Source organism: Apteryx rowi, unplaced genomic scaffold (genome assembly GCF_003343035.1).
Source record: "Apteryx rowi isolate R43461 unplaced genomic scaffold, aptRow1 scaffold_99, whole genome shotgun sequence".
Lineage (NCBI taxonomy): Eukaryota > Metazoa > Chordata > Aves > Apterygiformes > Apterygidae > Apteryx > Apteryx rowi.
Genome location: NW_020451304.1, coordinates 835573 through 856604, shown reverse-complemented (window position 1 = coordinate 856604; position 21032 = coordinate 835573). Strand labels below are relative to the sequence as shown.

General features: G+C 38.0%; 1 protein-coding gene across 2 annotated transcripts; it reads left to right on the top strand.

Annotated features, from left to right (window-relative positions):
- Positions 1–11: 11 nt before the first annotated feature.
- Positions 12–21032, top strand: NSRP1 (nuclear speckle splicing regulatory protein 1). Of its 2 annotated transcripts, XM_026055163.1 has the most exons (7): positions 12–68; positions 1606–1693; positions 12960–13016; positions 14972–15103; positions 16027–16234; positions 16904–17012; positions 19368–21032. In XM_026055163.1, exons 1-7 carry the CDS (start codon positions 49–51, stop codon positions 20404–20406), a joined length of 1653 nt encoding a protein of 550 aa, XP_025910948.1. In that variant the 5' UTR covers positions 12–48; the 3' UTR covers positions 20407–21032. The 2 variants fall into 2 exon arrangements, with proteins under 2 accessions (XP_025910948.1, XP_025910949.1); XM_026055164.1 differs by lacking the exons at positions 12–68; positions 1606–1693; positions 12960–13016 and having other exon boundaries at positions 15086–15119.

Here is a 21032-nt window from a genome sequence, read left to right as displayed (position 1 = left end):
CGGCAGGCGGCTCCACCTCGCGGCGGCGGCGACGGGTGCCGGGACAAGATGGCGGCGCCGAGCAAGCAGTGAGTGAGGGCGGCGCTGGGGCTGCGGGGCCGCCGCCGGCCGCCTCGGGGCGGAGGGGCCGAACGGGCCCTGCTGCGCGGGGCAGCAGCTGGGGGGGCCGCCGCTCGCCGCTGAGGGCGGGCGCAGGCGGGGTCCTGCCTCGGGCCCCAGGGCCTGGCAGAGCCCCTCCCCGGGCCGCTCCTCCGCGGTGTCCGGGCTCTGTGAGGCGGGGCTGGCGCCTGAGGCTCTTCCAGCCGGGGAGCTGGTKGCTGCCCCGGGCCCTCAAGGGGCAGGAGGACCTGGGACCCGGCCTGGCAAGGAAATCCCTTAACCGGCTTCGTTTGTGCTCGGAGYCCTTGGGGGCTGCAGGCCTCGGCAGCCGGCTCCCCCCGTGAGCGCCCTTCCATCAGCTGCCGYGGCTTCTGTGCGACTGCGGCTTCAGTCTCCTGCCCGCTGTTTCTTACAATTTCTTTATAAACGTAGTAGAAGTGTTTAGTTCTTCAGAGCGAGTAYGATGCTGCTGTTAAGCTGGGGCTGTCCTTTGGACCCAAAGCAGGATAGGTCTTCCCTGCAGCTCATGTAGCCTTGCTATCTATATTGGTCTGAATTTAAAACTATGTTTACTTCAAAAGGACAAAAAAACCCACAACCCAAACCCTTAAGTGAAAAAGCCGTGAAGGCTGCTGTTGTTCTGACGTAGGGGAGTCTTGACTCTTATGAGGCAGAATGCTCTTAGCAGTCCCCCACAAAGTGCTCTGTAACTGCTACCATCCAAATCCTTGCTGAACACTTGGGACTGATGTGATGCARGTGTGGCAGGACCACAGTTTGGTGTGCTGCCTGCACATCAGGAGCAAGTAAAGCTGGTGGGGGGCAGGCTCAAAGTAGATAAAAGGAAATAGTTCCACACAAAGTGTGGAGTTAAGCTGGAGATGTCCATGATGCAGTAGATACAAAAAGTTAAATGACTTCAGGGAGAGGCTGGCGGAAGAGAAATTCCTGAAAGTGAAACTGTTGGTTACTGAAAACACAACAGATGTTAGCTGTGTCAGCGTAAGAGTTCTGCATGTGTAGTTATTTGATCTCTCTGCATGACATAAGCTGACTGTAAGTCTTTTCCAGAGTTGTGTCTGTGTATTGGTGGTTTACAGTCTCATACAAAATATGTGAACTATTTACTGCACAGGCAAACTTAATTACAGAGGAGTGTGTACTGTAGGCTAAGACTAAGTTAAAGAGTAGTCATTTCTCCTCTGTGGGAGGAAAAAGCGTTATTTAGAAAACTAAGGATAAGAGGGGTTTGCTGCCTAATTTAGGAAGATTGTAGCATTCAGAAACTTTGCATAGGAAAAAGCAGTAGCTATGGGAGAAGCTGACAAGTTTGTGGCAAAGCTGAGTGCGCTGCTACAAATACTGGTCAGAACTACACTTGACAGCATTGTGTTGATGCTGATTTTTTTTTGTTTCTGAAATTGTGAATGGTGGGTTTTTGTTTTGGAACACACTATATATTTTATTGTAAATAATGTTAAAGGCAACTTTTAATCTTTTTCCTAGATATGGGCTCATTTTGCCCCAAAAAATGCAACAGAAAAATCTCGTTACGAAGAAACTTTCAGTGTTTGCAGATGACTCTGATGAAGAGGTCAGTTCATCATTTTTCTTCTGAAATTTGCCCTGTGTTTTTGAAATTTATTTATTACAATTTATTTATTACTTTATTTATTAGTGCTTTTACAACCCTAAGGCCAGCATCAGCTTACAGCAGTGTTACTAAGATATGCATCATCATTTTGGTTGTGATTGTGAAATATGTTCTATCTTTTCTTTATTTCAAGTTAAATCGAAGTGATAACTTGATGCTTAGTTACTTTCTGTCAGCTCTTCCAAAAGGTAATCACGCTTATGTGGCCATTTCTTTGTAAGAGTTAACAGCATCTAGCTCACAAAGAAACTGTTTGGTCGTCCCAGGTAAATATGTCTACAAATAGAAACGCCAGTAGTGGTCAACTGTTGATTTTTAACAACTGCACTTTACAGTTAATATATTAAGTGTGTTTTAATATTGATCTTTCCACCTAAATTTGATAATACTGATTTATTAAGTGGGAACTCACTTTAAACAAAAGCAGAGCTAACTTCAGTGAAGTTCATTGTCCAAGCTGGACAAATCAAAAGTTTTAAAGAAGAGAGAAGGGGGGAGTGGGAAGCAAAAAAAAAAGGGGGGGGAGGGGGGCAAGTAATGAGTATTACTTGTAATTCTCATGACACTTAAAATGTGTTATTAGGTCAGACAATATACAGCCTTTCTATGTTCATAAAGTTTATTGATATTATATGATGTATGATTATATTACATGATGTTGACAGTGTCCCTTTCCCTAGTTTCCTTCTTTCTTTTCTTTTTTTAGTATTACCTTCAAAAATAAAATTTTCTACCTGCCCCTGTAGAGGGTGCTGTACACCATAAAAATTACAATTCTGTATGTACTGCTATCAGCATGGGGAACATCCAAGAACTGGCTTGGTGTGTAAGGCTGATGTGTATGCCTTTACAGATACCCAACTTCTAAAACAGACTGTATTTCAACTTGTTGTATAACCAAACAATTTAAAACAAGTAGCTCCATAGTTTACAGGTAAAGAGTAGAAACTCAGAACTGCGGAGATGATCTCTCCATGTAGATGGAGCTCTGTGAACCTATGGTTACTGTTTTCTGGTTTTTATCTATCAGGAATTACTGGTGTTAATTTAATCATAAAGTCATTATGTGCACATTCAGCTTTTTCAACACCACCACCCTCTCCCTCGAAAATAAAGTTAGCATTCACTTAGTCTAGAATCTTAACATTTTAAGATGTTAACATTTATAATACTAATATTTTTATAACCCTTGTTACAGAAATGTTATTTTTACTTTCAAGAGCTTCGCTGAATGCACTTATGCGTCGTCTTCTGTGTGGTTGAAAAAACAATGCTAATAAGGTGTCAAATAATCTCTGTCAGTCTCTGACTCCCATTATCAACACAGTTTTTTAATGTATTAGCCTCAAGTTCTGTGAGAAGTAGCTGTTAATTGTATTTTACAGAAAGCCTGGGTCTAGCAGTCCTTAACCTTTGTATGCCTGGTTCCACTGTAGAGTCCAGAATGCTGCTGAAGGTGTCTGAGCTCCCTTTATACAACGCGTGGTGGGAGGGTGAGGTGCTGCCTAGTAATATCGACTGAACTCTGTACACTGAACATGGAGCTGCCTCAGTGCAGCTTACAGGAAACACAGAGGACAGCAACATGTCTTAAGTAGCATCTCTTTCCTCACTTCGCTGCTGTTCTCAGAACTGTCAGAAAATGCCTCATTTGAGCTCATGGCTGGCCCCATGGCTCTAAAGAGAGGCTTTCCTTTAAGCACAGCTAATGGAGATAGTAGTGGATCCACTGTGCCCAATGGCAGGAGAACTTTCCCTGTCCGTGGCAGTTCAGGATTTGGTGTTCTTTTCTACATCAAGGGATTGAACCCACATGTTTCAAATCCTAAGCATAAGCTTGAAGTAGTCTATTGTCATTAAACACTGAATTATTCTTAAGATGTGTAAGAAGTCCCTGAGGTAGGACTGGGACCCTCCCCGAGTACGGGGATGTCTTGCATTTTTTCACTTCTGCATTTTTTCTTTGGGCCAATGAACTTTGAATTCTTTCCAGAAAAACAGAATGGCTTAAGCAGGAAGGAAGGAAGAAGTGCCCCTGTAAAATACCCTACAGCCTCAGGGCACTCTCCTGGGCGGTAAGAGGTGTGCGTTTGAATTCTTGCAGGCAAAGGGAAGCACGGGGTCCAAGTCTCATACATGCTGGTCAGAGTGGTTATCACCTAGCTCTTCTATTGCTGTGATGAAAAGCACAGTTATCACAATGGCCAATAGCAGGGATTCCTTTATATAGGATTTGTTGGTGTTTTGTACAGAACTTAACCTGTTTGACATGTTCTGAATTTACCAAGTTGGCTTTGGGGAGCTGAGCAAGAGCTCAATCCTGGTAGAGTTAAGCATGCACTAAGAGCTGAACTTCTCATCCTTGTCATGATCCTGGGGCACTTTCAGGCATGCAGAAGAACACTGGGTAACTGTGGTACCTGCAAGTTGAAAACTTAGAAAGCAGTAAACTTGAGATGCTTGCAGAGTTATCAGTTGGATTGCATATTTTCAAATTGTAGTTCTGGATCTATTTGAAATTTAAGGGCTTGAGTTAATCTGTCTTTTTTTCTGAAATCTGGTCCTAAGTGCTTTGCTCAAGGTTACACAGGAAGCATAAGGCAGAACAGGTTTGTCTGTCCCTCTGCTGCCAGATGCGCTTGCTGTCTGGAAGTGTGTCCTTTCACATGGAATGAGAGGCTAAAAATGAAATCATGATAAAGCATCATTATGAAGCTCTACCACAGCAGAATCTTCTGGGGTTTGGTTTTGATATGTGGAAAAAGCCATTTTGAAACACTAGATGATTTGCATTACACTCTTCAAGCAATTAGCTGTCATCCAAAATACTTCAATACATGTTGATAATACTAATGGAGAATGGTGTTCTCTAAAGCTTCAGAAAAATACATGGTGTAAATGTTCCTGTAGTTTCATTGTTAATATCTAAACATGAAAGCAAAACAGTGAATTATAATATGGTGCTGTCAACTAACTTTTAGCTTAGCAGATTAAGGTTTCTTCCTTCCAAAGAATTTGTAAAGGCTGACACATTTACTATCAGCATCTGCTCTAAAGACTCTTAGAAGTTGCCATGTGCATCTGTATGGTACATACGCAGCAAAAAGTAATAATCTCATAACTGCCTTTATCACAGAAGATCATTTAAAAAAAAAAAAAGCAAAATTACTTTATTAGTTCAATAATAATTTCAGAGCTTTTCAAGATAAGGAGTAGCATTTGGGAGGGGTTTCATTTCCTGTCTGCTACCTTATCAGTCAAAACTACATCTCAAATGTCTGGAGATTGTGTATTTTTAACTGAACTCTAATAAAGTTTGTGCTGGGAAATCTGCACACCTGACTTGGTCTGTGATTATGTATTAGATACAAAACTTTTGTTCCTTTTTTTTTTTTAATGTTACTATGCATATTTCATTAAGATATTGCCTATACCCTTGCTGAAGGAATTTGAAAGGTGATCTTTTTATATATCAATACAATATACTGTTTGCTGTGGCTGAGGACATCAGTGAATGCTAGTTACTGGTGAAGATGATCTTCAGGTTAGTTCATAACAAGCTAAACATCTGGGATGGAAACTTTCTTGAAATAACATATTGCCTGGGAAAAAGTAAACCAGGCAATTCCAGTTATTTATAACCCAAATAATTCTGCATTATTTGCCTTCATGGTGAGGAGGAATTGTTACTATCTTACAAAATTTTGGGAGGATTGTTACCCCTAGGAGAGCCTCTTACAGAGAATACGTGTTACAGCAGCAAATAATGAAATGTTAGAAATAAGTTTCCATTCTGGCTTATTCTCATTTATGGTCTCTCCATTTCCTCCAAAGAAATTATCCCCTTTTTTCATATATTACCTTTGGTTTGAGAGATGGTTTGTCAGTATTACCAGTGCACTGTTTCATATTCTATTGTATAACTGGAATTTAGTTGAAATATCTCTGTTTAAATTGAGACTCATGTTACAGCAGGTAAGACTTCTGTTTCTTTATTGTACCAGAATTATCCAACATACATTCCTCTACCTTACACGACAGCCTTTCAAAATTGATTTGTTGCTACAGGATGTAATGTGTGGATGAAAAGTTAACTGTGCATACAGCATGATAGGTGCTAAATTCTGGAAAGAGATCTTGGAGTCAGTGTGGATAGTTTGGTGGATGTATCAGCTTGGGTTTTAGTGACCATCCAAAAGATAAATGAAGTGTTTAAGAAAGCATGGAAGAAAATGCACTGGAAAACAAGGAGAAAACTATATGCTATTGTGGACTCAGGTCTTTGTTTTTGCTTGCAGCTCCTTCTATTCACTTTCAAAAAGGATAAAGCATGTCTTTAAAAAATAAAAATAAAAAATAGAGAGGTTATGAGTAATGATTATGGCCAGAGTTTATGTAACAGTTTTCAGGCAGAATAAAACTAAATAGAGTAGGAGGCTCTTAGAAAAGAGATTACTGAGGAAAAGGAAGTGGAGAGGAATATCTGAAGTGTGTGAAATTATGAAGGATTCAGAGAAAGTAAAGTGATTTTGCTGTTTCTCATAATATGAGCAATAGGGTGTATTATGGAATGACCAAGTAACTGGTTTAATCTAAACAAAAGGAAGGGTTCCCCCCAATGTATAATTAAATTGTGGAACTCATTGCCACAGGATACTGTGGCATGGCCAAAACCATAAATGGATTCAGAAAGTCATGAGTCAAATTAAGGGATGCATCTTGGTGTCAAACAATAGTCCAGGTGCATCCTCCAGTTCAGGAAGTCCCCAAACTTCTGATTGCTGGAAGCTGTGAGGGTATGCTGAGGAAAGCTAATTACTTACATGACCTGTTTTTCGCATTCTTTCTCTTCTGTTAGTGGCCATGGCTAGGATAGGATATAAATTGAGATGAATCTGTTGTCAGACTTTCTTTTTAATGAAGGCTTGAGTCTCATTTATGTTTAGTAATTGTCCGTGTGTAGGCGCTAGTATGATAATGTAAGTTTCTAGGTGGGCAAGCCCTAATGATCTGTTGCTAAATACATATGTATGAGAATGTAAGTAGGTTTAACTAAAACTTGCTCATTTTGAGATCTGTTTTGATACCAGTGTCATGAATCCAAAAATCCTGACATGAGCCTGAAGATATCACAACCTGAGATTCTGAATGCCACATGAGAAGAATGAAATGGTTGGAACAAAATCATGTCTCAGCCTTTATGAGACTTAGCCACATAGGCCCACATACTCTGGGTGAGATCCATACATGTAAAATTGTGCAGACATCTACACTTGAGTACCCTGAGCTCCCGCTATAGTCAATAGAGATACCAATCCTTCTGAGGCACAACTCGTTCTAAAGTAGATATCTAAAATCAGACAGATTAATTTTGCTCTGAAAGTGTCTGTTTCTCACTCTTTAATGACAAAGAGCGTTTAGGATGGCTAATTCAGCATAAATGTAAGTTTTTTACTTTTTGAGAACTGATTGACTATCTGGGCATCTTTCACTTGCTGATCAAATAATAGTCCATGTTATCCTGCTGTTGCTGTTTGGTCAAATACTCTTCTGCACATCCAGCTAAAATTAGATGGTTGTAGTGAGAGATTAAAATTGAACTACATTCAATCTGCCTGACATCATTAAAGCAATTTCATTTCCCTTTAAAATGAATTTCTCTTTAAAGAAAGATAACTTATTTTGCGTGTTTACTGAAAAACAGCATGTGGAGAATTCAAAAGTACAGTGTTAAAGGGCAAGGCCCCCTCATAGGCCTTTCATAGCAGGCTGTATTAGAGCAGAAGCTTTTATTTTATTTATTTATTTTTTTTTAGTTTTAAAAAAGGGACAGGGCAGTCTTACATTGCATATCGATAATACCATATGTGGGCTTTAGGTAGCAACCACAAATCATTTTTCCTAGGAGGCAGGCTGTGCAACTAATAAAAGATATTCTGTTAATAATAGTTATTATGTCAGAATTTTTTGGTTTCATACTTTGTTTGGAAGTCAGTGGGAAAAACAAGTCAGGCATTTCTTGTATACGTCTAAAACAATTGTACTGATATTTTTTTCACAAGTGTTTTCAACTTCAGCTTTTGGTCATTGTATAAATACAGCCTTAATGCTACATGGGTTTGTAACTTTCTAGTAACTAGCTTCATTACTGAAAATGATATTAGTCATAGGTCTAAAATTTGTTTATTTGTGATTATACTGGAAATGGTGTCATATCTGCTGTCCTAGGAATCATGTAATTTCCAGCAGAATTTAGAAGGAATTGCTTCTGATAACCCAAAGCCAGCAACTGGCTTTTTATCAAGAACAAATTAGATGGCTGACAAATCAGAAGAGTAAATAGAACCCAAATATTCTTTAAACTAARCACTGTCAGGTCAATCATTTACTGTCCTTTTGGTCTAGTTTCCTAAAAAGAGGTTTAGACAAGTCATTGTCTGACATTTGCCCCTAGTAACTCTTGAACGCACCGCCCAATTTCAAGCAAATTTGACAAGACTAGGCATGTCCAGCTGCAGAACAAAGACCCTACTAATGGCCTGATGAAGGGAGAGGCAAGATGACCTCAACCCACCTCCTTTCTGTTCGGCTGGCCTGGAAGCGGAGGTCTGGCTGCCTTGTCAGCCTGTTCACGCCATTTAGCTGAGAGGCAGGCTGCTTCTTAGCTGAGCCAAGTGAAAGCRCTTGTGGACATGAGAGGAAATTCAGACTATTTCAGGGGTGTGCATATGGGATAGCACTTGGGATGTTGTAGTTGGACTCTTCAGTGAATGTGAGAGGGAGCTTCAGATATTATAGGACCCCATAAAGAACATGTGAAAGAGCTCTTGCAATGGTGGGAAGATTTGGAGATGCAAGAGGAAATTGAAGATGCAGGAAGGTGAGGTAGGAGGAAGCAGAAGATGCGGAGGGAAACAAAGGCATGGCAAATGGGACCTGCAGGTGTGGGAAGACTGGGACGTTGTGGTAGTGGGAAGGTAGAGAGAGCATACAAGATAAACTTGTAAGAAAATGAAATTTGTTAGTTGTCTCCTTTGTGAAATCACCTTTTTAGATATTTGATTTGAACTTTGAATTGAGCTTTTTGTAAATGGCTCTCATGTTGCTAGCATGATTTGAACTTACCAGAAATAAGCCAAAAAACTTGATTAGTAGTTTGATTATCTGTTCTTCTTTGCTTATGTTGGAGCAATGTAAGGAAGTCCTTTTAAAAAGCAACTTGCAAGGGGTGCTAACCTGCTGCATAAAAGTAGGGAGGTGGTTCAAGTACTTAAGAACCCTGCAGGAGAAGGTGCCTGTAGGAGAAAAGAAATGGGAGGGCACATTAAAAACATTAGTAGATGTCAGGCCATTTCTTTTGTTACTTTTTTTTTTTTTAACTTCTTCAGTTGCGTACAAGCTGTCTTTCATGACTTTGTAGGGCTGGTGTACTGTTGGGTCTCATTTCTAAGAGTTTCTGGATTTGCATGGATTCTATATAGTTTCACAGGATAGGGTTAAAACATTTTCTTGCTCCAGAAAATATTAAACTATAAGCTTTGTGCTTCCAAAGAATAGCTTGACTGCAGGGAAACAAAGTATGAGACAGATTGCTGAGCTTGTAGGGCCTTTAATAAATGGACAGTTGATAAGTAAAAACAATACAAAAGAACAGGAAGTTCTCATCTATCAGAGCTCATAGCACAACAGGAAATTGTCAACSGTAAACCTAGGGAAGGTGTTTGTTTTTTGTAAACTTACTGCCATGCTGGACAAACAAATCACAGGTGGACTTTACAATTTAGGTACAATAATGAGGACTGTATATTACTTCTGTGTTTGCATAATCTTTATAGATCAGTGCATTTATTTCTCGGACAAGGAAAACATTCTAAGCAGTTTCAAATATTTTGGTGGAATAAAGCTTATTTTGTAAATATAATTGCAGAATCTGTTTTTCTTTCCCTCTTTCATTGAGCCCCTGCTTTCTGGCAGATGTCAGAGGAGATTCCTTACTGTTTAGCTAGCTTTCTGTAAAGCCACTGTAAGAGGGTCTGATAAAGGAATCCTTCAGTGATGTTCCTTAATATGTGAAGCAGAGGACCATCTTCCTCCCCAAGAGCTGGGAGCAAGTCTAGGTCTTCTGTGTAATGCTGATGTGTGCTCCGCTGCCAGTTTAAAATGGTTGCTTATACTAAGAGAATTATACTGCTTCCTAGATAGCATTTTTAGAAGAAAACTTATGACATTAATTACAGTATTTAAAATATTTCTCAACATCAGCTATTCAGTCTGAAAGCCACAGGAAAATACAAGATGATTGAAACCAGGATTCTTGTAGATTGTTTTTAAACCAAATAGTCCTTTTTCCACTTCCCCCAGTCAAACAACCAACTAAGTAACTAAATGAGAGAAATATGTCCAACTCTAGTCCAAATAATTCAGCAAGCTGCGATGTACAGGATGTAGTCACTGATACAGTAATGGACTTTTTGTGAGTGTGTTGCTAATGTCTGCCCAGCTGAGCCTCCTAAAGCCTCAAATGTGGCCTGCTCCGTTACCTGATTATCTACAACTGGCTAAGCGAGAGAGAGGGGCTGCCTTCCRGTGATGAGCATAACTGAATCAATGCATTTTTTCCCCCAAAAGTGCACATCATGCCTACACTTTCTTCTTGTAGTTTAACCACATAAGGTTTAACATTTTGAAAACAGTGATGGATTTTGTCTAAGTCTGTTCTGCACAGAGCAACTAAAGCACTAGAAGAAGTTGGAATATATACCCTTTCAAATTGCCTTTTTTACTTGTCTGTCAGTCCCTCACTCAGGGCTATGAAGGAATATTTTGAATAGTTCATTTCTCAGTTTTTTTCTGATTGTAGAATGACTTATGAAACTAAGTCCTAGTATATACAGGAAGTAAGCAAATGTCTGAATGACTAGAATTCAGTGGATGCTATTATGTGATACCATATGTGCTTTTCTGAAGATTGACAGCATTGCCTTAGCATCTTTTTTCTCTGAGTTTAGAATTACTTGGTGCACCTCCAAGATGCTGCCTTTCTCTCYTTTTAAAAAAAAGAGAGAGACATGGCTACATAGAAGCTTTCAAGTTTCCCCCTGCCATAGCAGAAAAAAATTATGATCTCTCTGTTTACCTGTTAGTTATTTCCATATGCCTTTTGAACTCGCTAACCAATCTTAACCACATTTGATAGGTGGCAGAGGTCCCAAAGATACTGGGTTCCTTTAGTTTTCATGAAAGTTGGCATCTGGGCAAAGGGACAGGCATAAGATGTGATTTTGTGATTTTTAATCCTTCTCCATTTTAAGAAGGAGCAGCTGACTGACTGCTCAGTACAGTGGCAGATTTTTGACCACACAGGGTGCTGCGCACTTGCCAAATCAAGCAGKTAGGATACCTATGATGATAAAGGAAGTGGAGACAGATTGTACAAAGCCATATAAAATGAGATTTCATTAATTCTGCTGTTCATGGCAGAACTTGTCTGTGTTTCTGAAATAAACTGGTGAAAAAAAATTGACTTGTTTACAATCTGTCATGTAGAAAATTGTGGAAAAGCACTTGGCTTTTTTTTCCTTGTTGACACATCTGTTAAAATTTCAACAGTGTAAGAAAAAGGGGTCATGACGCATCATTATTTTCTAAGCACCAAATGAAACCCAAAGCTCTTTTGTTCAGTAGATCTATTTGAATTTACATTGTACTTGGTTTATTCGATTTCAGAAGATCCTAGTTCCTGCTTCCAAGCTTCCTATTATTATTTGATTTTCAGTTTTTATTTTTATTAACAATTRGTTACACAATCTCTTTTTTTTAAAATGTGGTATAGCGCATGTTCTATTCAAAGGTGCAAAACTTGGGAAGCTGCCAAAATGGAAAAGAATTTTTTCTTCCTATTTCTGCTTTATAAGATTAAGTGATATCTAATTACATAAACAAGGCTATGAATCCTGTCATTTATAGTGAATCTGCTTAGTAAACAGTATTATCTATTGGTTGAGAGAAGAAAGATACACAGTCTAGTTCAACACTAATTAAAAGACTAACTAAAACGTGATTTTTTTTTTTTAAGAATGATTAGAAACCATTTTTCAGCAGTAGATTTGTTTTTTCCTAGGAAAGATAAGTATTGCTATTTTCTAGCATATTAATCATGAAAAATTAAAATTAGGCATCAATGCTTAGAGTACTTGTTGTTCAAATCAGCAGCATTCATATTTAAAAAAATACAGTGCTAATGGCACAGACCAAACTTATAATAAGCATCAAAATCCTTTTGGATATTTGGTTTTGACTGTGAATACAGTTCTTTCATATGATTGTCCGTAAAAATGTTGGCTCATGACTATTGTATTTCTGACTACATATTGGAAACTGTACATTCTGAGCAGCACCTACCTATTTCAGAGAGTAATAGAAATGTAATATAAAAAAACCCTGAGAATATTTATCCTTCTGTATTCACAAACATAGTTTCCAGCAACATTAACATTTTTGATGCACAGCTTGGTAGGAGGATACACTTCCAATTTCTGTTAACTTGTGGATGGAGTTCAGTGCTTTCCTTTTTCTTTTTTTCCCTTTTTTTTTTTTCCTTTTGTAGCAATAAAAGGGAAGTTTAGTGGTTTTGAGAATCAGTAGGCACATTGCAAGCATCCTTCTCTTGGGTATCTGTTTCATTCTTGGCCTTAACTGCCCTTTACTAGATGTTTTGCTTGCTGATGTGCTAGCTTCTTGCACCAATAGACTGACCCTTGCCTTAGTTGAGGGATGCATCTTTTCTATCAGTTCTTTGGCAGTGTTTGAAGCAAGTGTTTGGGACAAAACAGTTGTCACAGACCTCCTCATGTCTTGAGCATTTCTTGAACAGAGATTGCTTGTTTTGTGAAATGGCATCAAATTATGCGCAAATTATTTTGAGGTACACTGTTCATTAAAATTGTTTTGTTAAACTCAGCACTTTTTTTGTAATAAAATAAATATGTATGTTGAGGTATTGCAGTTTTTCTCATGGAAAAGGCTGATTCATTGTATGCTTATGAATGAATTTCCAGTTTTTCTTGCTTTCAGAAAAATACTATTGAAGTCCATCACTGGCTGATGAAATGAGACTTTTAGATAGTTGTCCATTGGAATGGTAGAAAAATAACATGGGCTATTTCAATATTATTAACTTTATTTCTGCAATGTTTCCATCTTTTAGACATCTGTTGGTGAAAGTCTTCAGAAAGAAGCATTGAAAAAACAAGCAATGAAACAGGTAAGCTGTGATAGGGACTCTTCATGCCTACAGCAAGTTAGAAATTACTGAATTTAATATTCATAGCTAAATGGTGGTTTAACCTGTATTTGAGTGTTTGTCTTCAGGGAGCCAGCTGAACAGAGGTGCTGGTCCACACATGTTTTGTTTGGTGGCAAAGCTATCAGAAATTCTAGCTAAGAATAAGAAATGCCAGCTAGTGTCCTTTTATTCCTGCACCTTCAGTTGTTCTGGGATAATGGATGGTGAATCTGCACTGTTAATGAGGCCTGTGAAATAAGCAGGTTGACAGCACAGGCTCACAAGCAGTGGTATGGACAGAGGACGAAATGGGCCACAGAGACGGAAAAAATAACCAGCTGGAGTGAGCAAAGCAGAGGAACTTTCTAATCTGGCTTTGCCAATGATGTCAATATACGTGGAATTGCATTTTTGTATGGTTTCTGTTATATTGATAAAATGCCTTCCTTTCTTAAACTTCCTATATAGATAATTTCTCATTTATCTTTATAAATTTCTCATATATCTTTACTAGAAGGCATGTGCTCATGATTACTTTCCAGAAACATGATAATCAGAATCTAAAGTATTCTAAATTTGGAAGATGAAATGGTAGCAAAATACTTTTTCATTATATTAAATAATTGCAGAAACATAGTTGTGTATCTTCAAAATTAGTTATCCTTTGAAAATGCAGCACAAGTCCATAATTTTGTGTATTGCTTTCTGCAGCACAAGACTTTCTTTAAAACTAGACTTGTAATTCTCTAGTTTCAGTCTAGCAAAGGTGAAATGGGAGCTTTTCTTTTAGCAAAGGTTTTTATTCCACTTTTCTGGGCAGGTTTGTTCTTTTTGAAGTTCTTCTGGCTATGAACAGAGAAGCTGAAAAACCGCCTAATGCAAACTATGTAACTGAGGTTTAACGCAGAGCTGATCATAATTTCAAATGCAATAAAACTTATGTTTACTCAATACAAGCATTTAAATACACAAGATGTTGCATTTTATTTTGTGGCATAGAATGTAGTGATCTTTTCAGAATGAATTTCTCAGTTTTTGTTTGTAGCATGCAATAATACAAAGAGATTAAAGTTGACAAAGTATTGTGTTGTTAAATATATAAATATTTACTGACCATGATACTTGTACTGTAATTCAGGAATAAGTTTTACAGAAGAAACAAGTGTTTTACTTAAAATAAATAAATAAAAATTAAAAAAACCCCAAAGCAATAAAAGACATAGCTAGAGGGAGAAAAGATATTTATGCATCATGCATTTAACATGTTTCTGTTTTTGATGGAGCTAATRTGTGCCTGAGAGAAACTTGTGTGGTTATCATTCAGCATTCCTCTTCTGTTAGCAGTAGATCAGATCTAAGTGCTCCCCTAGTGTGTGTGTGTGTGTGTTTTTTAAATAGGGCTTTTAAAAACTGTGTTGTTTCATAGTTCTGGCTTGGAATTTGACTGTGTAAACAGAAGATAGAACTGTGAAATATGAAATTGCAACCCAAATCATATTGGTACATATTATTGGTACGTATTTATTGTTCAGAGCTTTGCAGGGGATGCCGATGGATGAAAACAGACAGTAAAATTAAAAAAAAAAAGAAGAAGAAGAAGAAAGAAAGAAAGAAAAAAAAAAAAAGAAAAGTTACATGATGGGACAGCTTATTCATTAAGAAGGTTCCACTATGGTTTTGACTGTTGTTTGTAGGTGTAGGAAATAGAGTAAGCAAAGCACGCTACTGATAATTGTTCCTGTTCTCAATCCCAGTACCAGTTCAAGAACTTTGTAGATCTGACAGTTTTTAATTTACACTCAATATTTCAATGGATAGGTTTGTAATGTGAATTTCTTTAAATTACAATATAGAAATAAAATGTTTGAAGATGGTAGAATTGTCATGCTTCATTTTTGTATTTTTTCCTCCCTTCCTCCCTTATCCTCGTTTAGACTAAACTGGAGATTCAGAAGGCTTTGGCTGAAGATGCTACAGTGTACGAATATGACAGTATTTATGATGAAATGCAGCAGAAGAAGAAAGAAAATAATGCCAAAATATTATCAGGAAAAGATGAGAAAAAGGTCCATACCTGAAAATGTATGCTGTCTGTCTTATCTATGTATACAAGGAATAACTATGATTGTTTAATTTTAAACTTTGTCTTAATAAGCCAAATGTATTCTCTCCTGGGGCATACAAGGTTTGTGCTCAAATCCTGTTACATAAGATAGTAATTCATAAGAATTTTGGTAATACTGTTAGTTTATCGGACATTTCGGAGTCCTGCTCCAGTGGTATTCTGGAGGGCAGCAGAGTCTCCAAGTTTCCCACCCTATTTAGGATGTATGTAATACTTGTGCTTTTCTGAAGAGACTATTATAGTAGGATAGTAGGATTAGGCACTGCAAGAATACTACTTCTGGTAATAAAGGCTTTTGTTACCAAGCCAATGAACATAAACTGTCCTCCTCAGTCACTAGCGAGCTTACAGGAGGACTGTCAGAAGACTAAAGAAATTACCTTTCATTGGTGAAATGTGAGCCAGTTTCCACAGCCCAACATCTTGTTTCAAAGCATTGCTGAATTATCCTGACATGATATTTTCATTATTACACATTCTATTTCTTTTGAAAACACTTGTCAGGTTATGGCAGATATAAAAGAAAGCATCCCACTCTCTTGCAGTAATAGAAGGGGAAGACTATTACAAGACAGAAGTCAGAGGAGTGGGAAATCAAAACATTTGTTTTCACTCAGCAAAATGCATCCTAGTCAAAGCTAGGCTGAGTTTTTAATTGAATGCAGTTGTTAAAAGGAAGCATGCCATGACAGTGACCTAAAAGGGGGTGACAGTTTAAGATTGCTGTCAAACCCCATGAGACTAGCGTCTGTTGTTTTTCTTCCATTGCAAACTTTCTTCAATATTTTTAGCAATCCCAATTTGTGTTTTCTCAGCCACCTTAATTATCTTTCAGCATTATACCTTTTCCCCCATTTATTCTAGCCCAGATACATCCAAAATATCCTCAAAGCAGCTGAGATTAGAAAGAAGGAACAAGAAAAAAGGATGGAAAGAAAAATTCAGAAAGAGCGTGAGATGGAAGGAGGAGAGTTTGCTGACAAAGAGGCCTTTGTGACTTCGGCCTATAAAAAGAAGCTGCAAGAAAGGGCTGAGGAGGAGGAAAGAGAAAGAAGAGAAGCAGCTCTGGAGGGTGAGATTCACACTGAATCAGTATGACTCCTGCTTAAAAAGAAATATGGCCTTGTATGTGATTTACAGTGTTGTTATCCTGGATTCTCTGTGAGGCTTGAGATAGTTGAAATATCAAAAATAAAATATCAAAAATATCAAAAAGGAATAGATAGCAATCTGTACAAAACCAGTTTCTGGCTGTTATTTTTCCTTTGCGCAGATTACAAAAGGAACAGAGCAAGCTCCTCAATTTGTGTGTCAGTACTATTTGGGTTACTACTTCTAATTTTTGAGGAAGGGTCAGTTGTTGAAGAAAGAATAGTATGTCTGGGGTCCARTGATGCTTAGATTCCTTACTTCAGACATTCTGTGAAGTGTCCTAGAAATAGGCATAAAGGACTAGGACTACGAATGGTTAGTAGAATAAAGAACAAGAAAGATAAATTTGGTGAACTTGTAATCTTCTGTATTTTCAGCATTCTGAGTATAGGATCATAAGATAATTCAGGCTGGAAGGGACCTCAGAAGGTCATTTATTCCAGCCAGGTTGCTCTGGGCTTTTTCAAGTCTGGTCTTGAAAACCTCTAAGATGGAGATTTGTGCTCTTGATGATATCTTTACCACCTGTGAGTAGTGTCTCATAAGCATTTCTGACACAGTTACTCCAACCCTACTTTCTTTCCCTTAGCATGCCTGGATGTGACCAAACAGAAGGATCTCAGTGGATTTTACAGACATTTTTTAAACCAGAGAGTGGGGGAAGAAGAGATGCCTAAATGCAGCTTCCGTGAAGCCAGGTAGGATGTGATTCCAGAAGGGTTTTGCATACAAAGCTGCTTCTGTTTATTTGTGATTCCAAAATCATTGGAACCCTGTAGAAAGATGGGAAATACTAAAACACTGGTAGGGTAAGCATATTACTTTATACAACTGAGTTATTTGGAAAATATCTGATCATCAGTATAGACTTTACTATAAGACAGGAGCAAGCAGGGCAGGGATGCTGTTTTGAAAGGTGTCGGGGGATAGTCGCAGTGGTAATACTGCCAGATATTATTCTAACCTGGTTTTTACTTTGGTTTACACAATACTTGGCAATCTGCTTTAAGTTGCATAGTTTAATCATGTGAAGAATAAAAGGTAAAATAACGGGCATAAAGAGGTAAGGTACTCTAAATTTAAAGTTATAGGAAATAATGCGATGATACAAATTTCCTGGGGGGAAAAAAAAATAGGTCTCCAGCTTTGTCCTCGTTCCACATTTACAGGTGTATGAAAAATAAATAAATTTAGTGTTGGTTCTGTGATAAAAGGAAGTTAATCAAATAATAGGAAATCCAGTAGGACTATTTTAAAATATTAATATATGTACAGTCCAAAACTAAGTAATCAGGTGAGGCAAATTATTTATGTAGTTGAGAAGGTGGAATTCTGTCCTTTAGATAAAGATGTTGACTGGGGTATATTTATTATATGCAACAAATAATTATTTAAAACGATTAGTTCAGGTTAAAACTCACTTGGTAGGCCTTAAACCTAGATATCAGAAGTGTGATCACAGTGAAATTACTCAGCTATCTGAAATATGGGCATTCTGCGTTATCCCTCTAATACAAGGATATGTCACTTGCTCGCATATAATAGCAAAAAGTGGTATAAAAGAAATGGGAGGTAAAAATTACTGACTGGAAGAAACGCAGAGCAGCTTCCTGAATTCAAGTGGAGAATGCAAAATTTGAGGCCACAGTTGTTTGTCATATGAGACTTAAAATATTAGTTAGTATACCTGTACACTTGGAAAAATGTCCTATATCAGGTTTTTGCCAGAGAGCAATATCTGCTTGCTTTCTGTGGCTGTCTGGCAAAGATTGCTACTGACAATGGTTAAACGAATTTTGCTTTTCATGGTTTCTTCTTTTTACTGATGAAATCTAAGTTATTCTGTTGTATCTCTTTATAAAACAGTGGCTGTAGTGATTGGCCCATCTGGTTTTCCATTTGCTTGTACAGTTCTTCTTTCAAAGCCACTTCATGAAGATGTCATTTTGTACTGTGTAGAGATCACTTTGAAATTGTGGTTTCTTAATCTTGCAGATTATGGAAGTGTTTCTTTTACAAGCTGTATATAAAATTAATTTGGAGGAAAACAGGTAGTACTGTATATAGTGCTCCGAGCTAGGCTTTCGGATGAGTTCAAGTGTGTATTTTAATTTTCTTCTTTATTATGGTAGCACAATAGAAAACAAAAAGAACACAGTTCAAATTTCAGATCTCAGAATTTCTGTTGCTTGCCCTATAAATGATCCACTTTTGACTTGTTATTTTAATTAATTGGATTAGTAAAGCAAATGAAGGCATAATTATGGAATTCTTCAGTGTAATTCTTAGTTTTCATGGAATAACAACACTTTCAATCATGCATCAAACATTCAGTCTAACCAGATGGTCCACTGATTCATAAGGAGAATTTGCCATAGACCATTACTGTAGCTACATGATTAGAAAGAAAAGGCATGTGGCGTGTGTGATTAAACATGTATTTCCTTCAGTCAGAAAAGAACGAAGAAGCATAACCTTCCTGGCTAGTGGCCAAGTTGAAATTATGAATTTGTCCTTCATGGTTCTTCTTCTTGTATTTAAGAATCTGCGAGCTGTGGAAAAGATACTAGTCTCTATTTAACCAAAAGAGTGAGATCTTCAGAAATACTGGATTAAGAAATCTCCTACTAATAATGGAAACTGTTCTTATCGCTGTCACCAAAAATAAGACCTGCTTCTTCTGCAGATAATTATTTGACATGAATAGAGGAATAAACACAGAAATAAAAGTGTATAGCTTGCCAAAGAGCTAACACTAGAATATGAATCTCTGTCCTGTCCCTTAGACAGAGGCTGCAGATATTTAACCATGCTCGTTCTTTAGATAAATTCATCTGCTTGTAGTTACCAGTGAACCAGACGTGCATTTTTAATACAGATCCTTCGCACTGAACTCCTGGAACCAGAGCCACAGAGATTTGCTTTCTTGGACTTTTCAGCAGCATCAGTTATTTACAGTCTTGCTTAGGTCCTGACTAGAAGTCAATTTCTAGAAACATCTGAGATTTCAGGCTGTGTAATGTTTCTTTTCTTTTTTAACATAAAAAATGTAGGATAAAGGAAGAAAAATCTAACTATTATTATGATGAATCCAACGAAAGAAACAAAGGCCCAGATGAAAGACAAAGACTCAAGCCCTCTGCTAAGGAAGAGGATAATCCGGATGCTGACACTGACTTAGGAAGTGATAGTAGTGATGATGATAAGAGACGTAAAAATAGTAAAGTAAATCTGAAAGAGAAGRAAAGGCGAGACAGCTCTGTGAGCAGTGAAGAGGAGTCTAAGCATCACAAGAGCCGGAGGCATTCYAGGTCACCAGGCTCCTCCAGTGAGGAGGATGAGCTGCGCACAAAAGCACAAACAAATCATCCTAAGAGGGGGGAGAGCAGAACAGGCAGAATGGGAAATGATGAATCACACAGGGAAAAAGATCATGAGAGAAGAAGTAGGACTCAGGAAAAGGATCACCAAAGGGAAAAGGAAGAGCGACATAGATATGGGGATCATACTAATAAGGATAACTACAGAAGGAGGGAAGAGCAAGATGATAAACAAAGGGGGAAGGAAAGAAAAGAGAGGGAAGGACATAGAGAATGGAGGAAGGCAAAGGAGAGAGAGGAGAAGTGTTCAGAAAGGGAACGAGAAAAAGAGAGAGTAAGAAATGGTAAAGATAGATACAGTGATAGAGAGAAGGAGAGAGGAGAGAAGTACAGAGAAAAGGAAGATCATGTAAAAGAGAGAAAAGAGAAATATGGTAGTGATGGAAAGAAATACAGGGACAGGAGGGAAAGTAGTCCTACATCTTTAGAAAAAGATGGAGAGATTGATCTAGAAAAGCACACAAAGGGAAAAGAGAGAGAGGTGGATGAGAAGAGCAGCTCCAGCTCTGGAATTTTGTCTGAGCCAAAACGTAAAGCTGGAGAGGAAGGAGAGAAAGAGGAGAAAGAACAGGCACAGAAACCGTCTGAGAGCGTAAGCAAATTTGCCAAACGGAGCAATGAAGAGACAGTCATGTCAGCAAGGGATCGCTATTTGGCAAGGCAAATGGCACGTGTCAGTACAAAATCTTACATTGAGAAAGAAGAAGATTAATTTCATTGCAGTGGACAAAAACACTTGGTCTCTCAACCAAAAGAGAAAAGCCACTGCTGCAAGGGCTTTTGTACAGAAGTAAAAGTGTATCCTGGTTATTTATTACTGTCTCTTCAAAATGTGCTCCATAATAGAAGCAGCATCTTTTGAAATGTGTTAATGGGTCACTTGATAGAGAACCTCAGTAAATTTATACAGTCAAGGTATTGAATTTGGCTGTTTCTGCCCACCCTGGCCTTCAGTACCCTATCCTTGATGTGTTTTATTCTTCATCTGAAGAATCTGGGACAGTCCTACAGGTTTGACACAGCATTGGGTGAGAACACATCCTCCTGTGAGCCCCTACTCCTCTTACAAGCTGGTATTGGCTCTGAAACAACAGTGCTCTCAGGCTGTACAAGAATTACTGTTGCCCTGTGATGCTCTTAAAAATGAGAAACAGACCTGTAAATGAGAAAAATGCAAGAAAAGCAGCCTGAATAATAATCTAGGAAATCTCTGTATGTATTATGCTGTTTTGTTAGCTAAATGCATATTAACATATAGATTTGAATATATGTGTGGGCTTTGGTTTTGGGGACCTGATGTACAGAAATACTTGAATAAAGTGTAAGATACATGCTGGA